Source organism: Onychostruthus taczanowskii, unplaced genomic scaffold (genome assembly GCF_017590055.1).
Source record: "Onychostruthus taczanowskii isolate IOZ18803 unplaced genomic scaffold, ASM1759005v1 scaffold35, whole genome shotgun sequence".
Lineage (NCBI taxonomy): Eukaryota > Metazoa > Chordata > Aves > Passeriformes > Passeridae > Onychostruthus > Onychostruthus taczanowskii.
In genome coordinates this window covers 2,971,859-2,993,608 of record NW_024500905.1, presented here as the reverse complement: position 1 = coordinate 2,993,608, position 21,750 = coordinate 2,971,859, and the positions used below count along the sequence as shown (strand labels likewise).

General features: G+C 39.1%; 1 protein-coding gene across 1 annotated transcript in view; it reads left to right on the top strand.

Annotated features, from left to right (window-relative positions):
• Positions 1-20,936, top strand: part of MYRFL (myelin regulatory factor like) — a 40,227-nt gene extending 19,291 nt beyond the window's left edge. Inside the window, exons 11-25 of the mRNA XM_041411217.1 lie at positions 2,538-2,738; positions 3,120-3,228; positions 3,684-3,793; positions 7,160-7,323; positions 7,922-7,985; positions 8,710-8,786; positions 9,563-9,634; positions 9,757-9,803; positions 9,919-10,083; positions 14,785-14,859; positions 17,104-17,191; positions 17,441-17,515; positions 18,405-18,513; positions 20,586-20,660; positions 20,754-20,936. Of these exons, the coding sequence (XP_041267151.1) occupies positions 2,538-2,738; positions 3,120-3,228; positions 3,684-3,793; positions 7,160-7,323; positions 7,922-7,985; positions 8,710-8,786; positions 9,563-9,634; positions 9,757-9,803; positions 9,919-10,083; positions 14,785-14,859; positions 17,104-17,191; positions 17,441-17,515; positions 18,405-18,513; positions 20,586-20,660; positions 20,754-20,840 (1,518 nt within the window). The 3' untranslated portion in view covers positions 20,841-20,936. The remainder of the gene's footprint in view (positions 1-2,537; positions 2,739-3,119; positions 3,229-3,683; positions 3,794-7,159; positions 7,324-7,921; positions 7,986-8,709; positions 8,787-9,562; positions 9,635-9,756; positions 9,804-9,918; positions 10,084-14,784; positions 14,860-17,103; positions 17,192-17,440; positions 17,516-18,404; positions 18,514-20,585; positions 20,661-20,753) is intronic.
• The last annotated feature ends 814 nt before the right edge of the window (positions 20,937-21,750 follow it).

The window sequence follows — 21,750 nt, the reverse complement described above, 5'->3', positions numbered from 1 at the left end:
AGATTGCAGTGCACTGAACTTTTGATGTGGGTCAGTTGAAGAGCTGCTTCTTGTTTGCATGGACTCTTCCTAGCCCTTGGCTTATGGAGAGGAACAGGCTTAGCGTTTTGGCCTGGAGTCAAGCAAGACCAAAAGCTCTGATGTATTAAGTGGAGCTGAGAAGAGGCTTCTAAAGAAAAGTCAAGGGCTGTCAAAAGCTTTTAGTCCTGGCATTGTTTTGTGCAGGCTACTGCTTGCATTCTTTCTGGCAGCCCATATCTGCCTAGGCTTGTGACTATGGTGTGGTTTAGCATTTGGGTTTGGGGAGACCAAAAGGGCAAATCTCCAGCATGGGGGGTGTTGCTCAGGGGTTTCCAAAGGAAGTTGGGGGCTTTCAGATGGTTTCAGTCCTGGCTCATTTTTCATCTGAGCATCCTCTTGTACCATAAACCCTCTTTCTGTAGTTATAGTTCGGTTTTTGGGGGGCATCATGGCCTGGAGCTCCTTTCTGGGCAGAGCTGTGAAGAGACCTTGAAAACTGAGTGTGGAGTTCAGCAGTTTTCTGCATGGCTGAGAAGTTTTATCATCCTGGCTGCTGCTGTGGTTTTTTTTTTGCTTCAGCTGGATGCTGAAGCAGTGTGTTTGCATCATTCCTGCATATATAGTTATTTTCCTTTATTTGTCCATTAATTTCCACAATCCTGTTTTCATCTGAATTTCTTTTTCTGGATCTGACATTGTTACAGATATCACATCATTAATAATTTGGGAAAGCTGTTGAATTCTCACAATTGTCTCATTCTTGTTACTTTATGAGATGTATATTTTCATGTAAGATTTAGAAATTTACATTTCCAACTATTTTTAATATTAGATTATTTTGAAATTTCGATGAAGAGGGCTCCTTTAATTCATGTTAGACAGTTTTTTAACAGGAATTTATGGAATGATAATTTTCAAATCTGGCCACTATTTCAGACAGAGGAAAAAAAAGGTCAGATCAAGAAGCTCTGGTCTGAAATAGTGAAAATATCAACAGGAAAAAAAGAAATTGTCTACCTGTCTAACAGGGCTTCAGTGGCAGGGTAAAGGAAATCAGCCACTGGCTACCTTAAAGTGGCAAAGCCATACAAATGCACTGTGAGGAAAAGCAGCTCATCTTCTGGCCATTTAGACACTCCAACACAGCAAAGCTACCAGCTGAGTGGGGCTTGTCAGGCTTATCAGATCATGCTCTAATTGTGACAAACAGTGGTGAGTACACAGTGCCAGGCCTTGTAGCTGGCAGAGCCTTGTGAAAGCCTGGCTTCTTTTTGTCATGATTGTGTTTTGGCCTGAATACAAAGTTAAAAAAAAAACCCAAAACAACAAACAACCCAAAATGAACTATTGGAATAAAATGCCTTTTCTTGTTATACACATTCTGTTCTTTTATTGGTGTTCTTTAAAAGGCCCTGTTTCCTTCACATGAAATTTTCAAGATGAGTTAATTTAAAACATTACAGAGGATTTTATGAATCACATGTGTTTACATTGCTTTCTATTTTCTGATTTCCAGTCTCAGCTAAAATTTAATGGTAGATAAAGAATAGTTATGTGGTATAATGTCAAAGTTAAAATTTGGAAAGCTTTGGACATTGTCGACTTAGCTTAAGGGGCTAATAAAGTAGAATTCAAGGGAAAAAAGCACAAGGCCAGTGCAGTGTGAGCAGAAACCCTTAGAAATAACGCCACTCTGTTTTTTTCTGTTAGTGTGTTAAAAAGTTCTTGAACACAATTTCAATATTTAAGACCTGGCTTTTCATTTTCCCTGTATTTTTAATAGAATAAACTATTCTAATAGAATAAACTATTGGAGTTACCAATATTGCTGAATGGGGCAAGCCTTGGTTTCTCTGGGCCCTGCTGCTGAACCAAATGGCAGCAGCTGTGGTTTTTCACCCCAGAGACACCTTTGGCTGGCCGTGAGTCACAGCTGGGCACATTGGGGCAAGCCCAGGCGTGTCGGAGCTCCAGTGGAGCTGGGATGAGCTGCCTCTCTTAGAGGGTCGCTCCACAGGCTTCCCTGTGCTGGAGAAGCTTTAAGGCGATGGTGAAGGAAGGAGTGGGTTCTGATGGAGGGTTTCAATCCAGGGTTCTTATTCTGGCCCACAGGCCTCTGAATGTAGCAACAGCTCCAACAGAACTGTCGACTGCATGGTTGCTTGCCCTTTTACCCGGGGGAGAGGGGGAGGAAAGGAATACGGGGACCACCAACCAGGTATGGGAGAGGAGGTCTCCAGGGACAAAGGACACCTGGATGGGCCAATGCCCCCCAGGGGTGGAGGACATCTTTTGAATCTGCCCAATCACTCAACAGCCTTCTGGAAATCCAGGACTGACAAGCAGTACTCAGCAGGAGTCAGGGTGGGGAAAGGAGAGGTGAGTGACACACCTGGGGAAGGAATCTTCAGGGAGAAACCCGGGGTATCCGAGGCAAACCATGACATCGCACCGCAACAATGAACAATAGTGCATCTATGCTATACTGTATCTTCAAGCAAACGATTTCCTTCCAGGCATCTAACCCAGGGCAGTTTGAGAACGACAGCGATGTGCTGTGGCAGCGAGGGTGTGCTCCGGAGACCGTAGCCTACCACGGTCGCGTGGGCATTAACACCGACGTGCCGGACGAAGCGCTGGTGGTCTGCGGGAACGCCAAAGTGATGGGCAGGGTCATGCACCCCTCCGACAGCCGAGCAAAACAGAACATCCGCGAGGTGAGCCCCGTGCAGCCTCCAGGGCGGTGCTGTTCACGCTGCAGCGCGGGGGATCGTTGTTCCCACGCGAGAAGCAGCTCCTGTATCCTGGCTGTGCTGAAAGGCTGGCTTAAAGAGGGCAGATGTGCCGCTGTGCCCTGAGAACCACCGCCTACAGACTTTGGAGAAGGCTCTCTGCGGAAGCTGGGAGTTGTCAAACAGAAGGGGAGCTGGCAGTGCAAATACAAATAGCACTCTGGTAGTGGGGAACAGGAAAGTTGTCTGTGTTTTTGTATGTGATGATTGGCCAAATGACTGTGTCAGGCTAGTTGCTCTCTCAGTGGTGTCCTAGATGCCATGCTTAATGTTTCAATGTGTAAATCTTGGCATTTTTCCAACTAGGTCGACACAAATGAGCAGTTGAGAAGAATAACACAAATGAGGCTGGTGGAATATGACTACAAGCCTGAATTTGCATCTGTTATGGGAATAAAAGATACCCATGAAACAGGTATAAAGTCAGCTCTGTTCCCATTTTTCATTAACCTCTACTGATATTGTGCCATAGTGTCTTTTAATATCCTGCTATTTCATCCTCATTATTTAGGTTACTGCAATTTCACACTTTGCTGTGTATCTCTTGTATAAAAATGCCAAAATTAGGTATTGTTTGTACTTTTACAACTTCTGTTTCAATTCTTAAAGATGGGAAGTTTATTTTCCAGAAGTTTAATGAGAATGAAGTATGTGCTTACAGACTATTTTGTTCTTTCTGCAGAAAAATGAGAATTCTAAAGGTTTCTGGCATTTTTTTCTTGTGGAATGGAGAAAAATCCTTGAAATCCTGGATCTTCCTACCCCAGAGAAATTCTAGATAATCTTTTCTGCTTTGGCTGTAGTTTTTAGAATGGTCAATGGATATGCCAGTGTGTTTCTTGACATTAGTTTCTGTAACCTCCTGAACAGGAATAATAGCCCAGGAAGTGAAGAAGCTTTTACCTGAAGCTGTTAGAGAAGTTGGAGATGTTGCTTGTAATGATGGAGAAAAAATAGAAAACTTCCTCATGGTTGACAAGGTATGGTCTTGAGGGAGAAAGTAGGGATGTGCATTTAGACTGTTCTTTCATGTGGGGAGCTGTGAACATGTGCTGTGCCCCATAAAAATCTGTAGTCCCCAATGTGTTACAGAAAGGGTGTTTGGTGAATCATGGAGAAAAACTGAACCACCAGCTGCTAGTAATGGGCTGAATCTTTTAATGACAAGAAGTATCTATATTAAAAACTGGTTACAATTCTATATACACATACAGTTAAAAAGAAAAAGCCCTAACTTTTCTGAATAGAAGTGGATAGTGATTTCATAGCATTGATTCAACAAGTGGTACTCCAAAACATTATTTTGTGCTTAAGTGTTTCAGTTAATTAAGTGTTCCACAAGTGAATAAGCAATGATGGCATTCAGTTTGTTAAATAAAAACTTCCTTACTCTAATCCTGGTATAACCTTTACATACCAAATCCAAGTGCTAGCTCTATGTGTAGGGGCTTTTTTTGGCAATCTGAAATGCTTTTTATAGGTTCGAAATCATATGCTATGAAATGTCACACAAAATAATTACCATGCTCATAGGCTGGAAACACTGCTGAGGTATTGCCCTGTGCTCTCTTCTCCTCCTTTTCCTGTGGAAATACAGCTGCAAGGGACTGTCAGTCACAGAGTCCAGTCACACAAGGCTGCAGACAGCACTTGGCTCAAGGCAGCCCCTCTGCTGAGTGCTGGTTCACTGCATGCCAAAGACCACTTCCCAGCTTTTTCCCACTTGCAGCTGATAATGAGGAGAGAGGTTTTAGAGAAAGGTGACTTTATCTGTCTGGAAGATACCATGAACACAATCCTGCATTCATTATCATAATGCATTCTTTCATTATTCTATACAAGTTTACACCACCAAACTTGGAGAAAAATATTTCACTTGTCATCTTTTGATAGGCTATAAATAATTTAAATTAAATCTTCTGGGTTGTATTCCATGTAAAAGAAGTATGAATTAGATACCTTGAATAAAGCTGTGGAAAGAGCACTTCTAGAGATACTGTTGAAAAGGAGATTTTTAGAAAATTTGCTCTATTTGGTCAGGGTTCCACCCTGTAGCTGATTTCTAGATGCTAGCAGAAGAGCAGTGGTGGTAGTTGACTCCAAGTTAATTTTGCCCTTTAGGCCTTCCAGTTATATGGTATGACACCTGTACCATCATTTGCATTTTTGAATGCCTCCAAAATTTCTTTGAGGTACTCTGGTTTTTCATCTGGCAGAAGTTTAGGTTGGAGAATTGAGCTTTTGATTCATATCTCTTCCTTGCTGAAATATCACACAAAATACCATCTCAACCAGTGCCTCACAGCACTGCTGTTTGGGCCCATCATGTTCCCTTTCTTCTCTGTACCTTGGCTCTCTGGAGAGCACTTGACAGGGGATGTGACCTACAAATGGAGAATGCCTACTTTCTATTCATGCCCGTAGGGTATGATCCTACTGCATATGTGGTCCAAGCAGGACTGGATTGTTACAGCAATGGTTTATTTGCTGCTTAGCGTTTTCTTGACTACTTGTCTAGATTTGCATCTGGGGTTACTGCACAGGCACTTTGGTGTTTTAATACAGTCAGATAAATCTGTGCTTTCTTCTTTTTCTCCTAACACTTGTGGCAGAGCATGTGAATGTCAATTCCATGACCTTTGGGGTGACAGGATCAGGAGAGATCAGTGTCCAACAGTTTAAGACATATATTGAATTCAGAGATTTGGAACATGTCTTGTTCAGGTGGAACACCTGATTTAAATTTCTGGAGCTCCCAGCTCCAGAATAGGTTTGCAGCTTGAATAATAAATGGACAGTGTTTTTCTCTTCTTTCACTTTGGCAGGTGATGAGACCTTGAACTTTTATTATCTCATATTCCAGATAAGTAGGGTGCTGGCTGGTGTTGTGTCTCTTTGTCAGTTTGGGCCTGTTGAACTCTGTAAAACTAATTGATTACATTACATTTGAACCAGGGTCTGCTGCTTTCTAGAGAAATGTCTCAACTATATGCAATTTTGTCTTTTGAAACAGAATCTTTTTTTCTCATTCACACTGTGCTCAGTACTTTGTCACTAGAAGGGCAGTAAAACTCTGGTCAGTTTTTTTCCTCTCAAATAGAGTGTTCCTTCATTTTGTGAGAAGAGCAATTTTCTCAGCTAGTTGAAGCCACCTAGAAGCAATTCATGCTTGATTTGAAGACAATGGGAAGGGCAGCTGCAATGTATCATTGATACGAGGGCAAGTGTCTGTATTAGTGATTTCACAGTTCTAGGTACAAGAGATAATTTTGAAGTCACATTTTATTTAAATGGGCTCTTGGTATTCTGGCAGTAGGGAAGCTTGTGACTGGCAGCTGATAGTGTGCTCTGATTCTGATTGCATGAAATGCTGGCTGCTTTTGTGGAATGCAGTCACCTTTAAAAGAAAGGTGTGCATGGCTTTAACAATGTGAAAGGCAAAACTGCTTTTATCTTCTGCTTAACTTGACCAGACTGGAACACAACAACATTAATTGCAGTAATTGCTTCATCCAAAGGCAGCAGTCTGGTTGGACATTAGTATGAGAAAGCCATTCTTTCACACACAACAAAGTATTCTACTATGCTCCTGCAGTGGATCAATAACAATTTTTGACTCAGAAATGGATAAAATACTGCCTGGATGATTATACTGAGGGCATTTCCAGCAGAAGATTGATACAGAGATGATAAGCAGGGGTAGGAGAATAGGAGGCTTTTCCCGAGTAAAATATCCAGAAGGAGTAAATGGAGGGTGTCTAAACTGTTTTAGTTGCAGAGATGATCATGTTATTAGAACCTGCAAGATTCCTGTAAGAGACTTGAGAGGCTGAAGGGGAGAGCAAAATATTATATAATCACAGCTTGACGTCTGGTTTGGTTTTTAATCTGTGTCACGTATCTCTGTGTGATTAATAATATTTGTACAACATGGATAGAAACTCTGGTTTGTCTGAGCCTACCTAATACCTGTAGGGAGAGGGCTGGATGTACAATTTGCTAAGGGATTGTAAAATCTGTCTTCAGCTAAAGCACAGAAAAATCAAGTAGTAGATGCCTGCTGGAACAGTGTTAAGGTTTCAACATGGTATGAAGGTAAAATACGATTTAAGTTCTTGATGTAAAAAGCCCTTTAGTTCAAATTTTTCTGCAAGTTCTCATTTTCAGTTTACTGCAAATTAAATGTCTAGCAAAAGGGTTTTATGGTCATACATGCATCCCATCTACAGTGAGATAACTTGTGTTTTTCTAGGTGAATTCTGCACTCATTTCTGCTTGTTACACCTGATTGATGAATATACTATGTACCTACTATGGACCTGCTTTTGTCACTGTTTTCTTCTCAGGATCAGATCTTCATGGAGAATGTTGGTGCTGTAAAGCAGCTTTGTAAACTAACAAACAATCTTGAAGTCAGAATAGAAGAATTGGAACAGTGGAATAGGAAACTGGCCAGGCTGAAACGGATCAACAGTTTAAAGTCAACAGTCAGTGAAGAGAGCAAAGTCAGGTACCTCTGGCTGGGATGTTCTCTAATGGCTGTCACACAAGTTGTTAAGTTGATCTCTAAAGCGATAGAGGTGAAAACCGATTTTACTTGACGGTAGAGTTCAGCTATTTTCCAGTATTTAAGCTGTTCAAAAGACCCCAAATTTTTCAAATTTTTTTAGTCACTGATGAAATTAATGTATGAAACGGCTGTTAAATTATAGTAATTTTTGTAATTGCTTCTGCTGCATGAAGTAAAGGGTAGATTATGTCCAGTTACAGCTCTGGGACTTGGAAATTGTTTCTAAAGCAAATCTGAAGATTGTCTTCTGCAAGAAAGAATTTTCACTGGTGCTTCAGTGGAAGTGATGAATGTTTCCTCTATCTAATCCATTTCCCCAAGTTTTCTTCGAAATCAAATGTAGCATTTAAGAGCATTCACCTGAGTGAGTTAACTGGAAACCTTTACCCTTGAAAATGAATCTGCTGGCACTTCTGCCTTTCCCTCTGTAAATGTTAAAATTGAAAAAGCAAGTTGACATTAACACATTAAAAATGTCTTTTCTTCATTCATTACTTGCTGAAGCATTTGAATGTTAAAGAGATCTTGTCTCTTACAGCAGGTATAGTCGAGCTAATAGTCTCTTGCCATCAGTAAAATCAGTCCCACCAAAATCCAGGAAGGTGAGTGAAATGAAATCCTTGTCTGAGTCATTCACCGGGATTTGCTTTCACTTTCTCTTGCCTGTATCATGGAATAGGAAGTGGATACCCCTTTTCAAAGGGATCATATGAGTCAGGAAATACATCTATTGACCTTTTTCAAGACAGTCTTCCTAGGCTGCCAAGCCCTGTTCTTTAATATGAACCAATGCTCATTTGCCTACTTTGCTTGTGCCAGTGCCAAAGAGCAAGAGAAAATAATAGGTCAAATATGCTTTGTGCCATAATGACAGTCAAATGCTCCATCATCTAAGATTATCCTACTTGTTTGGAAAGTGCCTTTCTTCTGTGTTTGTACCAGTCCTGCTTTCACATGGTCTGAGCACAAAATGAAAGCTGCTGAGCTTTTAGTTCTGGACACTTACTGAGTTCTTTATTTGATTTTGAAATACTTCAAAAGTATTAAAAATGGCAGGAAGAAAGGACAAGGAGCTGTTATTTTTATCTATCCTTTCTTCTTCTACAATGTTTGTGCCCCCAAACTATCAACAATGCACAGTGCACTGAAAGTCTTAGGGACCTCTTAATTACTGAAGTTTTTCTCTGTAGGTGTTGACCCGTATATAGGGGTGATCAGGAAAGAAACAAAGGTGATGTAAAGTCATCCCAGTGTAGTATTTCTTAATCTACTAGTAGTTGCTTAGATATGTGCCATTTGAATTAACCAAATTTTTTTTTACCCTAGGTTTGCTTATCAAAGACCAAATCTGTGAAGATTTTCCGGGTGACTATAATAGCTTTGATTGCTATTATGGCACTATGGTAACAATTAATTAACAACAATTTGACTTGTTTCTCCATTCCCCTTTCTACTTATCTGAAAGAATATAGCACTTTTTCTTCTTCTTTTCCCTTCCTACTTAAGAACACAATGTATTAAGATTAACAATTAATATCCCTGGTAATATTGTAAAGTTGAAACCATTGTATAAAAGTAAGGTACTCATGGGATGGACACACACCTGATCTCTCTGCACATCACAATGAATGGTGCACCTTGAGTCTACCTCAGTGGCTTGTACTACAGGTGCAAACCTGTACTCTGCATGCTTTACCCAGTCATTCTGTGCCTAAGTACAATTTCTGATGTACAGAGTGATTCTGTTGTGTGAAATGAAGCTGAACTTGTTCCCACTGTGGTGTGCAATTATGTGACTGGAAGTTTAACTTGTGACATTGGACTTGTGGAAAGGAAAGTATGCCCTGGACTTCTGAGATTGCCATTTTCTGTCTCCAGTCCAAAACCCTGTGGGTTACAATCAATCTTTTTGTGACCTGAGTACTTTGAGCTGGTGGTGTGATTCTATTTATGTTGGAAAGTGGCCGTATTTTGTGTTGAATACAAGTACATGAACACAATACTGCATACAAGTATTTGATCTAAACCCCATTAAATTCAGCTGAAATTTTTCCCACTAAAGTGATCAGATAGTTAACACTTGCGTGACTGCATTTTGACACAATGTTGTCAAGGTATTATTGCTATTGTGTTGCATAAAAGATGGATGTAAATCTACAGAACAATTCTCTTTCTACAGTGCTTTGACAATATGGAGCCTATATTTACTTAGCCTTCATGACAGCCGTTTTGAAAAACATCCAGTTTACAGGCAAGTAGTTAAATCACCATTAGTGAATTCAAATTAGTGGAATCACTAATAGACTGTGGATCAATTTATTTTGGTCTTCAACTCTAATGTCCGTTTCTTAATGAATTGTTTTTCTTCATCAGCAGTACTCCAAGTTCTGTTTCAGTCTCTCCCTCTACTACCACAGCAGGTACTGTCTCTGCTGGTCTGCATACACATAATTGGCTATTATAAAATGCCAGTACACAGCATTTGTGGGAATTATATTTTGGTTTTTTTGTTGTTGTTGTTTGCTTTTTTTTTAGCATTGCCCAGTGAAAGCACAGTTTCTCAGACAACACAGCCCATCAGCAGGATCCCTGAAGTGAATTTCTGTGACATTTTACCTTGTGACAAGGTCTATTGTTGTCCAATTCATCAACCAAAAGTCAAATTTCTACGTTATGAAAAAAATAATGCAAAGGAAAAACGTAAGTTGAAAATGTAATTCTTTATAATTTGAGCAGAAGCTGTATGGAAAGTGTGGGGGAAGGGGCCAGAATCTTTAAAGGTTGTTAGCTTTCTACAAAAGAACTTAGTCCAGACGATTAAAAAAAATCTTGATATAACTAATCATCACTGCAGTGAATATGTTTTTGAAAAATCCAGTCTGGTTACCCTTAAGAATTTGGGACCCTAAGATGACTTGGCTGGTGTCACTGTTTTTCCTGGCCATTCTTGGTAAATTATTTGATGTGAACTGGAAAGTCAGTAATCCCTTTAATTGACCTTTGCCTACACTTGGATGTGAGTTGATTAGGGCTAGTAGAGAATTAATTAACAGATGCAAAAAACCCCAAAAAAACTGAATTGTGTAACAATGTGGTGGTACTACATCATTTCTATGGGCAGAGACAGAATGCCAACTGCCTGAAAACATAAAACTTACACTTAAAACTCTGATTGTTAAGGCAGGGGTTTTGAACAGTAGTATTTGAAAGCAGAGCTCTGTAAAATAAAATAGTTTTTGTTGTGAGCACCCCAAGTGTGGAGACGCGAGGCTTGACTCCATTTCAGAAGGCTGGTTTATTATGTTATGGTGTATATTATATTAAAACTATACTAAAAGAACAGAGAGAAAAAGATCATCAGAAGGCTTGAAGGAACAAGAATAGAATAGAATGCATAACAAAATCTTGTGACTGCTCACAGCCTCGACACAGGTGGCTGTGATTGGTCATCAATCCACATGGACCAATGGAAGATGCACCTGTTGCATTCCACAGCAGCAGATAGTTATTGTTTACATTTCTTTCCTGGGCCTCCCAGCTCCTCAGGAGGGAAAAGTCCTAGCAAAGGATTTTTCATAAAATACCATAGTTACAACTTTTACTGGAATTAATTATTTTAGTGATACTGTCTGCCAGATGTTGTATGTGTAGTGCCTGAGATGTGTTGTTTACAACTTTTGTCATATTTATAAGAAAGGGTTAATTCATAAAGGTATGCATAACTTGTAGGAATCTGTATTCCTCTCTCCCAGTCCTTAACATACCCAGTGTGTGGAAGCAAATGTCACTATGACTAAACCAGCGTTCATACTCTTCTTATCTTGGCCTTGGGAACAATCCTTGCAGCACAGTTGACAGAGTGAATGAAACTGGGGATGGATGCAGTTCAGCCTCTGAAGTACAAATGCCTGTCAGGGCAGGCATCACCAGTGGCTGTGGCACTCTCAGGGTGAGCTGTTTCGGTGGGGCTCACCCACTGGCTGTTCTTTCCTCTGCAGACAAGCTGTGTGTGATTACTCCTTGAGATTCTTGTGATCAGTGCTGCAGTAAGGCCGTGGCAGATGGAGCTCAATACAGCTTTCAAGAGGTCATACCTGTGTGATTTGTATTGCTCTGAAACCTGAAAGAGTGTTGATTAATTAAGAATATGTTAATCTCATTTATAAGTGAAGGAATTATAGATGGATGAAAATGAAATATGAAAACCTTCTATCCTCAGCTGGCTGCTTCTGATATTAGGTGGAAAGAGAAGATAAGAATAAACACAAAGCATTACCTTCTCAAGGTTTTATGCTCCAAATAGCATTAAGAGTGGATCCAAGAGTGAAAAATCAGCACAGTACACAAGCTACTGAAAGATTTCAGTTCTGCACAAGTTTAATGAACCTGAATATATCCCCCAGATGGAAGGTAACAATGTCAACATGAAATCCAAACAGAAGGAAAACCAACAAGCTGTTTAATGTAGCTGTAGCCAAGATAAATGAAAAGGAAAATGTTTTCAGAAAAAACTAAGCATTAAATATGGGGAATAATCATGATAAAAACTGGATGCTTTAGAATCAGCTGATCAGTCTGATTCATGGAAAGGCAGAGCTGTTTGAAATTGCAATTAAATTAAATACTAATTCAGGAATTATTACAGACCTTTTGCTGCTCCACGTGCAATACTTGAATTCTGTGGGTGCAGACTACTGCATGCATTGTAGGTGCTAATCCTTTGCATCCCGGAGCTGTTGATGAAAAGTCTGCTCGGAAAGTTCAAGTAGAAGCAAAAGCATTCATAAGCAAGAGAAAAATTATTAAACAAAAACTCAGCATATCTTTATGTCACCTAGATTAATGTGACCTTTATTCCTCATATTTTCTTTTAACTGATTTCTCTGGAGGATTTGGGCTTTTGAACTTCCATTGATTTCAGTGGAATTGAGGAATGTGAATACCCTCCAGCATTTGGGCTTTTCCTGCTCTCTGCTTCCATGCCATTAGTGTTCACTGCTCTCCCCTTAATGTTAAGTGCCACCAATAACCAGGAGCTGTCCTTACTTGTTGTTTCTCCCCAGTGTCTCTTCCCTCACAATAAAAGGTTGGTGAGAGCTCCTGCTGGATTTTGGTCAGCCTCAGGCATTGCCATTTATTGCCTTCAGAGGGCAGTTAACAGATTCATAGTAAAGTACCACCACAATGAGAAATCATCAGCTGATTTTCCCCATGCTGCCTACAGAATATTGCAACTCACTTGAATTAAAACCATAGAGTATTTGAGGGGAAAAAATATACTACATTTATTGGATGAGTTTTTCTTAATCATATCTGAAGATGATGGTTTTCCTCATTACATTCTTGTCATGCTGGTTATTTGTTATTGAATTGGAACTTCACACCCCATGTGGGGCTTTGAGAAAGCCATCAGTGTTACTATATGTGAAAGAGTGGAATTTTATTTACAATTTATTAAAGGTTGCTGTGCTGCTTTGTGGTAGTTCTTGGTCTTCTCAATTGGCACCTTGTATTAAAAAATTAGATTGCAATATCTGAAAGAACAATGAAATTATAATTCTATGATAAGTAAAAACCCAAGTGAAACTAAAGTTCTATGCTGGTTACTGACTCAGTGTAAATAGTGGAAGTCTTAATGAAGGAAATCTGTCTTTATCCTGGTTTTTGTACAAAATTCTGATACTGCTTAATGCTTTCTTCCACCTCCTGCAAAAGAATCGCAATTTTAAGTGTTTACTAACTCCAAGTTTTTAATAAATATTCCCATCAACACTTGCATGGGATGAACTATTTAATCTGCATAGAGCAATCTTTTACCTCCACTAGGGGATATAGGTTTTCTACAGAATAGCTCTCTGTTAATGAAAATGCAAAATTACGGTGTTTAATGCATTGCTAGCATATCTGGACTATTAAGAGAAGTCAGGAGAAAATGAATGTGTGACAATTAGTTTGTGAATTAAAGGGAGGAATGAGAGAATGAACAGGCTTTTATTAGATCTGCCCCAAGATGATTGTGTGTGTATAAGTGATTGCATGTGTTCAGTAGCCATTTTCCTAGGTGTGTGGAACTGTTTAATGACATGGGACAGCAGATGACTACCGAATGCAGCAGTTACCACCAAATCTGGCAGAACCTGTAGATCTGTATGATGAGTTAGTAAATAGGAAATGAATTCAAGGAATAGCTGGCAGCAGTATTAGAGTTTTATAAAAAACACAAGGCAGATTAAAATCCCAAAGATGATTTTGTATTACATCGCTTCTGGGCCTTTGGATTCCATTTGTTAATGCTGCTCCATGCTCTTGGTCACCTACTAGCATGAGAAAAGTCTGGATTTTCTTATTTCCCAATCCTGAAATGAAATCCAAATCTGGAATGAATAAGAAAACAATAAGGTCAATCCAGCTGTCTTGCTTCAGTCTCAGTAATAATGCATTTTGATCCCTGCATCCTATCATGAAACAGTCATTCTGAAATCAGAAAGTTTCCTTTGGAAAACCTAGTAATGGAGTATTTTGGTATTCTAGAAGCGATATTCAGTGAAACACATTAGTTTAGGCAAGATCAGCATTTCCCAGTGCCAGCTGCCTGCCTCTGAACAGATTCTTAGCTGGCAATCTGTGTAGAAGCACAGGAATAGCATTAGACCATTTCCCAAGGGCTTGAAGGGCCATTTGCCTTCCCTGGTTGTACTTTATGGTGATTATTCAAAATACCTTTAAAGTTCACTTTTCTAGGCAAGTGTTGAGAAAATTAATAGAATAACAATTAAAAAATGAAGTTGTCAGCTTATGTTACACAGCCTAGTTCCATGTGTGAAGGTACAGAGGTGACATCAGGGAACATGGTGATCATTTATTAGAGACTTGTGCTAGCTTTTTTTATTTGGTTATACACACTCTCTCTGAAGTACTGGCTCAGTCCTCAGTATCTTAACATCTCACATTCAAAAATCTGGGTTGTTCCTGCAGCCTGTATTTGCACACCAGATGCCTATAATTCCTAATGTGATTTTCTCACTAATAAGAAAGATGTGGCTTTATGTTCAGATTTGTGCTGAAGTGCCTGGCTGCATATTGACTTTCAGCTTGGCTTGCTGTTATAGAAATTGGTGGTGTTTTCTGTGTGTGATGAAGTCTTTTCTATTAGGCTATGTTTTGGAAATGTTTTTGATAGTCTGTAGATTTCAAAAACTTGTAATCTGCAAACTTATTTTGACTGTGTATATCTTCTTCTGAATGGAGGTGCTTTGTATTTTAAAGATCTCTCTCGTGGTTATGCATGTCTTTATTCAAGAGATAATTAACAAAATATCTTCTGGTTTTGTATTCATATTTTTGCTGTTACAATCGTGCAAGGCTAATTTGGGGGATGTTTGTACATTCATCCTTTTACAGGGAACAAAAGTGACATGTTACCCAAAGGAGATCCTGTCAAAAAACCTGGTGGAAGACCTGATCTTGGAAATGACTGTAAGTCCTATATTTAAATGAAAAAAAAAATTAAAATATTTACTTGTATAACTTTCAAGATCTACTTTTAGGCTTTGAATTCTGCTTCTGGACTTTAGAGAAGTTTCAGTTGTAATTCATCATTATAGAGAATTAGCACTTGTGAGTCTAGTTCCTGTGAACAACAGGAAACCTGTGATTCACTGTAATTTTCAGTTTATTCTTATATCTTTATTAGATTTTTATAGACATTCTGACTGCCCTTTCTAGAGAGTTCTTAGGCTTGGCTTCAGATACAATAAAATGACAAGTGGCCTTTTCCTTGACAGGGACTAAAATCTTCTGCTTAAGGATACAAGTGTGATATTCATGTGCAGGAAACTCATGATACAGTGTGAAGGAAGTGTTTGGGGTTTACCTCATCTCACCTAAGGGATTAAAATGTCAGCTGCTCAAAGGGGCCATCCCTACCTTCAGATCCTGACACTGCCTTCAGAGGAGATGAAATTAAGTTCCTTGACACAGGAAGCTTGGCTTGATTTCAGGTTTCCCTTTTAGTGACTGTGCACTGCTGTCAGAGTCAGCCTGGGCTGAAAATATTGATTCTTTTATGTAAAGATGAGTATCTGCTGACTACATATGTTATAACAGCATGCTCTGGCACACATTCACTATGAGCAGGATTATGCCTTGTGTCTTTTTGCTTTATGTGAATCTTCTCTTTTAAGGCTTAGGTTTTTTAAATTTATTATTATTATTATTTTTTTTTAAATAAATGTTTGATTAAAGAATAGGCAATGTTTGGATGATAAAACATCTAGACTTAGACATCTTGACCATGCATTTAAAGCAGGTGAGGAATAGAACAGGGTTCTGCTTGTTGCCTGGATGTGCCCCAGTGGGATGATCTGGGAAAAATCATTCCCCTTCTGATTTTTTTTGCATGGGTACACACACCTCAGATGGGATCCTCTCATGAGTAATGAGTTGCTGTGTGATAGGGAAATGTTCCCTGTGCTACTTCTCTGAGATGAGCATGCTCAATTTCCCTTTGACACTTGCAGATATTTGCGTGCTGAAAATTAAGCATATACTACCACACAGAGATTTCATAATCAGAGAACAGGTCACCCTATACTCAAATTTCTCTGCAAAGCAGTGAATGGTTGCTGTGGAACAGAGGAGCAGAAACACAAACCCAGTGTGCACAGCCTGATGTGAAGGGCATGGGCCTGCTGAGCCAAGTCCTCCTTTCTGCATCACTTTGTAACACCAGGTGAAGGGTCTGCAGAGGAAGCTGTACGAGGAGCAGCTGAGATCCCCTGGTTTGTTCAGCCTGGAGAAGAGGATGCTGAGGGGACACCTCCTGATGGCCCACAGCTTCCTCATCAGGAGAGGAGAAGGGGCAGGCACGGATCTCTTTGCTCTGGTGACCAGTGGCAGGACCTGAGGAACAGCAGGAAGCTGTGTCAGGGGAGGCTTAGGCTGGCTATTAGGAAAAGATTCTTCACCCTGAGGTTGGTCAAGCACTGAAACAAGCTCCCCAGAGAAGTGGTCATGACACCAAGGCTGCCAGAGTTCAGGAAGGATTTGGACAGCACTCTCAGACACACGGTGTCTGCCTAAGGGAAAATCAATGTTTTAATTTTGTAATATTCTACAGAGAGATGATGATTATAAACTCATTATAAACATGTATAAATCTCATAAGATTATGAGCATAAACTCATCATCTATCTGTAGAATATTACAAAACTCTTGCAAAACCAAAAGTTCTTGCAAGTCCAAGGCAACATTATATGAAGAAATAATAATTTTCATTTAAGTTGGGTAGTTTTTGTCCACAGAGAATGAGAAACAAGTTTTGTTGCATTCCATATTATTCCTCTCAACAAAGATGAGGTTTTTCAAGTTAGTTACTTGAATGAGTATGGCTTCTAGTACATTAAAATGAGTATTGGCATATTTGAGTTTTACTTGGGCTGCCATCAAAGTAGCCTTCAACATCTGTTGATGTTGAGGACCAAAAGAAAATGGTGCAATGTTAAGTTCCCAGGATATTTGTCCTTGCAAACTGAACAAGGCTCTTATCTCCAGTGGCAGAATGATAGTACTCAACCAGGGGCTTTTAACTGAGTGCTAATTTAGACCTGCAGCAAGTCCTGTGGTGGCAACCAAGGCAGTAGACTAACTGCAGTTTTATTATGCTCTTATCTAAGATTTCTATAATAATCAAGAAAAAACTATTGTTCTTAATATTTTTAGGGATTGATACAACAATCAGTTCCATACAGATTTTGGAAACTCAGCAAAGCATTGACAATCGCTATTGTAGTAAAAATCTGCAGTGCAGGTAGGTGAATTTTTATTAATTATTATTTTATTATTTAATAAAATAATAAAAATAATTGTTTTATTATGCTATAGTAGAACAAAACACTATTATTGTGACCTGGCTGCTTCTGGTCACAGTTGTTTTCTCTTGCATACAGTAGTCTTTGATACCTTTTTATGGTTTTTTCTGTTTAAATGCAATTTCCATGTTTTGGTGAAGATACTCTCTATGTCAAAATCCCATGTGTATTAATACAACCTTTTTCAGCTCTGGAAACTACAGCTATGTTATTCCTATTAACAAATACACGCCCATGGATGTAGAAATCTCACTGGAAATAAAGTAAGTACAATTAAAAGGAATGGATGCAAAAGACAACAGTGGTTCTTCATTTGATAGAAATTCTTGCCTGATGTCTGTTGTTACACAAATTTGTCCTATTCAGAGGAGTGGGAATACCATTCTCAGCTCAAGGAAGATTTCATCCAATGTTGCAGGTATTGAAATCCAGGAGTCTTAAGCTTCAATCCTAATAAGCATTTGAGCAGACACGTATGTGTGCATTAGCAGGATTGTGGTCTCTGGCCTAGGGATCTGATTTTTCTTTTGTTGCAGAGAAACATTTTTAGGAACATAACATGAGTAACTCCGGAGAGTGTCTGCTTTGGCCTGTTGTGCCAAGCCCTGTAAAAGGGAGATTCTTATGCAGAACTTCTGATGTGGCATAAAATTGTCACTTACAGCAGGGAAAAGCAGCGGACTTATTCCTTTCAGCAGGTATTTTCTCCTCAAAAGCCCACCTCCACCGTGTTCTCCCAGAGGGAAGAGTTATTTATTTTGGAGTTTTATTCTGAGAAAGGCCAGCAATAGCCAGAAAAGCAGCCAAACAATCTGCTTGACAACAGCTCATGACTTCTGTCTCTGCAACAAAGGATTCGTCCAGTCTTTTGATCTTCAAGGTTATCCCTGTAAACATCTGCATTTTTCAGATAAGATGAAGTATAACAGTACTCCTGAAGTGTCTGCTTGTTTTCTACAGCCACTGAAAATTTGTCTTTTAAATGTATGCCATTATAACCCAATAGTATAGCCCTCCCATGTAGGGATTAATACATCATATCCAGAGTTTCACTGAGTATGAGTGTATTTTGAATATTGGTTTGTGGTTTGGGGGCAACTGATTTTATTTTTAATAAAGCCATTTATCCTTCTTTTTCTCTGTTTCTTGAAGCACCACAGAACCATTAATTATATTTCTCTGCAAAGTCACATTTGGAAATTATTGCTCTCATTATTCTTCAAGCCAAAACACTAGGAAGAATTTTCAAGAAACCACACAGGTAAGATTTTTGTAGCAATACTCTGGGTTTTGAGAGTCTTTTTTATGAAACTAATGGTTGCAAAATTCTGATCTTTGTTGAAGTACTAGAAATCCAAATGCTGGTACTTTGAGTCTGTCAGTCATGGCTGGCTTTGGCATGACCATAATGAGATGCAGTCTTTTTGTTGGAGTCAGTTTTCTGCTGACTTTTATAAAAATCTATCCATAATAATTCTCTGAAAGGACAGTTTTGATTCTGCCGCAGTCTAAGCCACCACTACAACTTATTATAACTCCAGAGATATTTAAGAAATGGGAATAACTTATCTCTCAGAGCTTTAGGAGAGTCCTCCAAACTCTCATCTACTTTATTGTTTCCATTATTATCTTACGGGTAATTAATTCCAGTTTTAAAGTCTAGAATTTGTTGGCAACAATGGTAATGTTCTGCTTTAGTTCTGTGTGAACAGGAGTTTACCAATAAATCCCTCTAGGGAAAATTCTTCATTGTAAAAGCAAAATTGTTTATGTGTCATTCTCTGGATTGCCTCAACAAGGATAAAAGCTGGTAAAACAGGTTAGATTTTCCCAATAAAAAATATTTAGTGACCAGGTCTTGCAAATCTTGAAGCATCTCCAGCAAATTGACGAAGGCTTTAAACTTTCTTCATGCTGCCTGGACATAAAGGCCTCCTTCAGGGCCCCCATTTGTCAATGTTTGTTCAGAAATGTTTATTCTGGCTAAAACAGCAGGAAAAGCAGAAGCAATGATAATAGCATTTCTGAACACATTGTAGGAGAAACATCTCTGAATTTGGAAGTAATTTCCAATTTCTTCTGGAGAAGAGTCTTCAGAATTCTGATCTATGATCCCATACATAGCATGTTTTTGCTTGACTTGTGTTGTTTGTTTGGATATTGGTTTTTTTTGTGCTTAGTCAGATTACAGCACTTTAGATACCTCCAGCTGACTTTTTGCTCAACTTTTCAAATATCTCGCAAAAAGTTTCAGGCTTCTCTGTAACAGTGGCATAGTCATCCGAAAGCCCAAATTTTCCAAGTTTTGACCTGTCTGCTGTAATTTCAACAGAATTGAAATTAAGTCAGACATAGAGAGCTCCACAATGCAGAAGTGTCCTTGAAGCTTACTGACAAAACTGGTCAAAGAGATTTCCTGTGTCAACCTGAAATTCACATCAAAAGATGAAAGCTAACTAGCCTCCAGCAGCAGCAAGCTTTCAGATTTGATGTGACTCAGAATAGAAATGCTGCCTAGTTGAAGAGGTTTCTTTTAAGATGATTTTTCAAGGGATGGGAGGGCTTATTCCCTACCAAAAGGCAGAACAGCAATCATTTGGACTCACCAGTCCCATGTAGGTTTTGTCATGTGAACATATTGTCTCCAGCAGAGAGGATGTGTCAGAAAAGTGAAGTGAGGAGAGAAAGATAAAGGAGTTGAGACACTAGAAATATAAGTTACTGTGGGTCATTAGGTAATAGAGAGGACTGAATTTTGTTTTATTCATTGTAGCATAAATATTTCAGGTACAAAATACGTTGTTTCACTTTTGCACAGCAGAACACTGTAATAAAAAATAGCATGAAACCTTATAGGTATCTGGTTTTGAAATAGTGAGTGAAGACTCTACCTATATCTTTAGAATATATGGAAGAAATTTTACGTCTTCTGAGCACTGCTAAAGTTGCTGTCCCAAAATCAGCAGAACTGCCATTTGCTAGTTTTACAAATTAAAGCTCTTAGGCCACCTGGCATATCAGGAACAATCCCTATTTTTGGGGGAATTTGCTTAGAAAACGAGTGAGGGAATCCAGGTATTCAGAGCCAGCTGAGTGTCACTGGAAGTCAGATGCCTGCCAGTTCACCTCCACGTGGAGCTGATCAGAGCAAACCCACATTTGCAGGGTTTAAAGTCAGCACTTCATCTTTAAATACTTTGCCTGTAGTTATCAAGTCTCGGTATCATAATTACCTTGCACTGCATTTGTCAATGAAATACTTCCAGAATTTGTCCTTCTCTCCAGTTTCCCGTGGATTGAGGTTACCTAATCTGTCTCTCATTTGTTGCCTAGGGACGGCAGCACGTCTGGGCTCTCCCTGTAGCTAAGCTGTATGACAGCGCGTACTCTTTCCGCGTAGCTGTGCCGGTAAGCCTTTCCAAAGGGCAGCATAGCAAAAGACAAATGGCATTTGAACTGAGAGAAGTTCCTGTATGAACCTCCTTTATTTTTCTTTTGCAGGGTTTTGCTAGCTGCTCAACTGACCGTTTCTTTGCTGGAATATTTTTTACTGATTACTACTTCTACTTTTATCGGCAGTGTAATTAAAATGTTGCCAAATATTCTGTTCTTTGGGGAAAAGATGAGGAAACACTTAATAAGAAAAAGAGACTTGAAAATAATCCTGGATATTTTTTAAACCTCTTTCTGGGTTGTATGGGACTTTCTTGTTTTTTTTTCACTTTTAAATTAAAAAAAAAAAAAAGTAGAAAAATAAAGTGTTTGACAACAACCATAGCTCTGCATTTCCAGAAACTGTTTCTAAAAAGACATGAGGTAATGGAATGTACGATGCTGTTGTGGGTGGAGGGGGAGCTTCAAAGTTTATTAGAGAAGCCTTCCCATAGAGTCACAAGGTGCAGAATGACCTCTGGCTTTCTTAACTCCTCAGAGAGGAGTCTGGGTGTGGTTGGATCCAATCTTAGCCCCAGACTTGGTCAACGGTATAAGTCTAAGGAACTATACACATTGATTGAACCTTTGTACAACTTTGTCGTGCAGAATTAAGGATGGCAAGCCAGATGTATAAAAATCAATGATTTATTATGATAAATGATTAGACAAATATATCCAGAATTACTTACTGCATGGTATAGAAGCTAACACTGCTAGTATAGTATATAATAATGTACTGTATTAAAGCAATGATATTAAAGTTACCAAAAAAGAAATAATCATTGAGTAGAGATCAATGTTACTGACCCATATCAATGATTGTGGGCAAACATCTTTATCTCACCTTAAGAGGCGTCCCCACCCAAGGGAGGAATCTCCACACATGCTCCAAGAAGGAGTGTGCTAGAAATCCCTGCCATCTGGCACTTTTATAGTATATATATAAAGTGGTACTTTTTATAGTATAAAGTGGTTCACTGTCAGTCATATGTCTACATATGGTTATGGAGAAGTCAGCTGTGTCAGCTCAGCATCTTTAGATAAGGATACTTTACAATATCTG